General features: G+C 38.3%; 1 protein-coding gene across 1 annotated transcript; it reads right to left on the bottom strand.

Moving 5' to 3' along the window:
• Positions 1-2,455: 2,455 nt before the first annotated feature.
• LOC110723334 (anthocyanidin 3-O-glucosyltransferase 6-like) lies at positions 2,456-4,453 on the bottom strand. Its single transcript, XM_021902689.1, has one exon. It carries the CDS (start codon positions 3,687-3,689, stop codon positions 2,850-2,852), a length of 840 nt encoding a protein of 279 aa, XP_021758381.1. The 5' UTR covers positions 3,690-4,453; the 3' UTR covers positions 2,456-2,849.
• Positions 4,454-5,540: the final 1,087 nt, after the last annotated feature.

Below are 5,540 nucleotides of genomic sequence, written 5' to 3'. Positions count from 1 at the left end.
TGTTGTGTCTGGGTTAATGTTTGTGCTTTTTTTAATGTCTTCATGGGTTCAGCAGATTGGGCCCAATTAGGAATAAAAAAAATATTTGGACTTTGGAGAAGTTCAAAATATGCTTGTTTAAGTCTAATACGGAGTACTCTTTTCGTGTCACGATTAGCAACCATGTTAAAGAATTAATTTTTTTTTTTTTTGTTGAACATGAGGGGCAAGCCCCAAAAGAAAGGAGAAAAACTAGAACTAAAAAGCACAAGCAAGAAACCAAAAAACAAAAACAAAACAAAACAAACTAATCCTTCCTAGCTACCCTCCTCGGCATAGCTACTCCCCTTAGATCCTCCAATAAAACGACTCGAAGATCCTCCGGGACCGCCTCAAAAATGATCATAGGTTGCTCCAAGGTCACACCATAGTTAGCTAACCAATCCGCTACTCTATTGGCTTCCCTGTAACAATGTGAGATAGTGATTTCCCAGCCTTGCCTCGCAATTAGGGTCTTACACTTTCGAAGGATATGAATATAGGGGGAGTTAGAGGGAATAAGTTCCTCTAACATACGAACGACTACTTCCGAGTCTACACGCACTTGGACTCTCCTATGCCCAGCACTCCACGCAATTGCCAGCCCTCGCATTACTGCCATCAATTCAGCCTTTGTACAAGTGCATATTCCACACCTAATCGCAAACAACTCGTGGACTTCCCCAGTACAACTTCGCACTATTCCACCAGCTCCAGCCTCACCTGGATTGCCTTTACTAGCACCATCCGTGTTGAGACAAACCCACCCATCTTGAGGAAATTCCCATTTAATATAAATCTCTTCCCTATTCCTCTTCAAAGGTCTGTCTCGACCAGCCATCTCAAATGCCCATTTGATATCTTTTACCCGAGCAAGGACAAAGCAAGCTTGATCAATTGGAATCTCCACCTCCCTATCAAAGCTCCTAGCATTTCTCCATTTCCATAACCACCAACAAGTGACTACGAAGATTAGATTCCAGTCCTCCATATCATAGCAACCCCTACAAGTCAGATTCTTGATCACCCACTCTCTCAAGGGTTTCTCGAATTCCAGGTCTTCCACCTTGATGCCAAGTTTCTTCCACACTACAATTGCTGCTGGGCACGATTTGAGAATGTGCTCAACATTTTCTTCAACATAGCCACATACTCGACATCTGGGATCCGAAGTCAAGTGCCTCAAGAATCTAGCTGCATTCGTCATAAGACGTTCCCTATACACCAACCAAAAGAACAATCTCATCCTTTGTGGAGCCTGAATTCGCCATATGATTTTCCAAGGGTTATTACATTATGTCTCTCTGTTTTCTTTGTGTCTTACAATCGCCATAGCCGACTTGAGAGTAAAACCTCTCGTTGGTGACCCGTTCCAGTATACCCTATCAACAGCATCTTCGTCCTCCAGCAATTCGTGGGATTGAATCCTTTCTAATGCATCTCGAGATAAGTATTCAGCGAACACCTCGAGTTTCCAGCCTCTATTGGGATCCCACATGTCTTGCACTCGATAATTCAAAATCTCAACAGGAGGATCCTCAATAATTTCTTCAATCAAGGGTCGTTTTGTAGCCCACTTATGGTGCCAAAATGAAGTTTCCCTACCATTTCCAACTGTTGAGCTTACACCCTTCTTCAAAACATCAATGTGCTCGACAATTCCTTTCCAAGAGTTCGAAGCATCACCTTTGCTCTTAAACATATCAATGTCGCATCGACCTTCGCAATACTTGTACCTTAACACTCTAGCCCAAAGAGAGTTTGGTTCGGCTAACACTCTCCACCCCAGTTTTGCCATGAATGCAGCATTCGACTGGCGCATTGATCTTAGACCCAGCCCTCCATCTCTTTTCGACTTTGTCATTTCAGACCATGATACCAGATGCATCTTCTTTTTCTCCTCTGTACTGCCCCACACAAAGGCCCTTGTTTTTTTTATCTATACTGTCACATACACCATGTTAAAGGATTATGAAAGTAATATAGTGGGGTTTTTTAATTTATTTAGAAGTTATGGATGTGAGAAAAAATAAATAATAAAAAATATACAACCTCTGTTAATAATAATTATGTGTAAATTTGTAGTTTTTTATATGTTACAAATACTATCCCTAAGTTGTACATAATAATAAACAGAGGTAGTAGTTGTGGGCTTGGGTAAGGAATACGAGAAGAGAGATATATATAGTATTAAAATGTAACTTTTTACCAAAAAATAAATAAATTGTAACACTTTAAAAAATACGGCCACATTTGAATAGTATAACACTCGAAGAGACACAAAGGGAGTAGTATATATTTCAGACCGGACCCAACCCATTCCGACCTAAAAGTGACTTAATTCAATATTTGTTTTTCATATACTGTACACAATAATATAGCATAACTTAAACTTAAATTGGAAGACCCAACCCTTTTTAAGGGAAAACGTTAGCAGATATTTTATTTCAAAACAAACTCCGTCAAGTCTAGGAGTTTTTGCGGGAAAGAGTTATTACAAACTAGGCCCGAACATATGGGTGTCTCACCTTGAAACAAGATGAGCAACCGTATTTCCTACTCTAAGTATCCGTGAAATTTTAATAAAAGCAGGAAAAGATTTAGCAAGGGTACATACATCATCCAAAAGAAGCCACATTGGGGAGTAGCCAACATCAGCATATTGTTGACTTTGCTTAATATGACTTAGTTACTTGAATTAGCACTCCTGTCACTTCAAGTTATTGAAATATGTTTTCTCTTCACTAATCACTAATAAACGTACATAAAAAGTACATAAAATTGTTTGCTTGACCATATACATACAGAATAACTTCTAATAGGATTTACTACTAATTATGCAAGAAGTCTTCAATAAAACGAATCAACTCATAATTAGATGATCCACCATCTTTCAAAGCCTTTCTACTTAAATCACTAATCTCTCGCAATTTATCTCTAATTTCTTCATCCATATTCATTAGCCTTTTCACACCATTTTCTACCTCCTCAGCAGTCACTAAATAATTTCCCTTTCCTATCATAAAATTCAGCCGATAATTTATGCTAAACTCCACACCCAATCCTAACTCCTTCACCAACTCAAACGCATTCAATTGTTGATCCGCGCACATCGGCCATGTAGCCATTGGGACCCCGAACCATAGGCTTTCTAATATCGAGTTCCATCCACAGTGTGTCACGAAACCTCCGATGGCTCTATGAGCCAAGATTTGGACTTGTGGGGCCCATTTAATTATTTTTCCTCGATGGGCCATTCGGTCCACGAAGCCTTCAGGTAAGGCCTCGAAAAGGTTGTAATTTTCCATCGAACTCCCTAGATTAACCTTTGGAGCCGATTGTGGTAAGGACCACAAGAATCGAAACCCGGATCGATCTAGGCCGTTGGCTATCTCCGTTACCTGGTCTACATCGAACCCTCCCATGCTTCCGAAGCATAGAAACACGACCGAGGATAAAGGTTGCTCATCTAGCCACTCCATGATCAAGTCTTGATCCTGAACTTCGTGTTGGCTCCTTCCATCGAGTGATAGAATAGGCCCCACAGGATAAATGGAAGGGACCTTGCTCTTGCTCTTACTCTGATCGATCAAAACTCGAATCACATACGATTCAAGCTCCATAAATGTATTGATGAGAATACCCTTCGACTGTCTAAACATCCTAGGCATATCAATAACTAATTTATGACTCTCACTATCTTTATCGACAGAACCAAACCAAGGTAACGCTTTAACCGGAACTCGGTTCTTGAACTCGGGTACATCTATCTCCGCATTCGAATCAACAAACCCGGTGAAAATAATATCAACCCCCTCATCATCATAAAGAGATTGAGCATGTAAGAACACGCTTAAGAGATTAGCCCCAGAGGTGAAGTAAACCTAAAAAGGAACATCAAGTTCCCTAGCAACATCCATCATCGAGACATACATCATATCGATGACAAACGCAGTCGGTTTCATACCTTGATCCTCGACCGCCTTCTTGACAAGCTGCTTTTGAAGCTCGATGACAGTGCTGAAGAAGTTGGAGGAGAGAGGATCATTATTAGGCACCGCAACAGGTGGAAATGTTAAGAAAGTGATTCGATTTGGGTCGGTTTCAAGGGATTGAGACTCTACATAAGCATCGATAGCTTTCGAGGTGTTAAAGATTGGGGAGTGGAGGATTACGAGTAGGATTGAAATGCGTTGGTCTCGTTGGACAAGAAGCTTCGCGAACTCAACGCTTGAGGGTAAATGGCCCATTGCTGGGGTTGGAACCATTACTATTAGCTTCGTTTCTGACATTTTTTTTTGGGAATTTTCTTTTTGATGAGAAATTGAGAAGTACTCTGAATTAAGGTATATATATGTATAATTGTATATATACTACAGTAGTATATTAAATTATTAATATGGTTCATGATTTGGTAATGGATTAACTTGTCAACAAAAACGTTAACTAATAAAATCCAAAGCAAATCACGTTAATTGTGTAAAATTATACATCGTTTTGCGTGCCAAATAATTTTTGATTTAGACTCATAGTAAAAGGACACATGTGAATGTGATAGAAATTGCCATTTATGTGGGACTCGAAGCTGACTAAATTTCACATGAAAACAAAGAAAAAAATTGGTTGAGATTACAAATTCGACAATGCTATATAATAATTTATGGTATAGTTATTGTAAGTGAAGATGTTCCACTTTGCCATTAAGATTGTTGGTACATGTCTACCAATTAGTCGGTAGGAATGTTTTTTACTTGTACACCATAATTTTAGTTTATCGTTGTGATCACTATTGTAATGAAAAACAATTGTAACTTCAATAAAATGCATAACTTTAATCATTAATATTATAATTATATAGTAGTAGAATTTACAAATTAAATTGATAATACATGATATGGACACTTTTTCTAACTGGCGTGTATGTGTCAGACGCGATGTTTGACACTAACATGTGTTAGACACGCGACAATACATCTTGATCACGTCAAAAAAATCGTGTCTATTTTTTATTTTTTTTAGGGTTGGGGTGGGCACTTAGACACGGACCCATGCCTTTTCGTGCATAGTATGACACGACCTATTTTGCCTTTTAACATGCCACCTCAACTTTATAAAAAAAAATACAGTAAATAAAATGATGTAGGAGAGACAATGTGAGGGTAGCAAGTGCTTTTGTAGCTGAATTTTAGAAATAGAAAATGAAGAAGAATGAATGTAATGAGGTGGTGTTGTTGAATTGGAAGAGCGAGTGAGGGGAGTTGAGAAGGTGATGATCGAAACCAAAAGAGACAAAAAGATAAGCATTATATTTATATATATTGGATATGAATTAAAAGAGTATTAAGAAATTGTCTAGTGGTGTGATTGTTAATTTCATTAACGTGGTAGTATACTAGTATTTGGCTATGTGTAGTGATCCCAGCAGAGGGCGAAATGGGAATATAGGAATTTTTTTTTTTTTTTTTAAAAAAAAAAAAATCAAAAAAAGGAGGAGAAAAGTGTTAAATTATGTAGGATTGTAG

This window comes from Chenopodium quinoa, unplaced genomic scaffold (assembly GCF_001683475.1).
Source record: "Chenopodium quinoa cultivar QQ74 unplaced genomic scaffold, ASM168347v1, whole genome shotgun sequence".
In the NCBI taxonomy this organism is placed as follows: Eukaryota; Viridiplantae; Streptophyta; class Magnoliopsida; order Caryophyllales; family Amaranthaceae; genus Chenopodium; species Chenopodium quinoa.
Note: the sequence above shows the minus strand (reverse complement) of the source record. Positions and strands in the feature narration are given on the sequence as shown.

What these genes read in the sequence shown, in the direction of transcription:
- LOC110723334 (XM_021902689.1), bottom strand. Translation starts at nt 3,689, where the DNA reads ATGCCTAGGATGTTTAGACAGTCGAAGGGTATTCTCATCAATACATTT.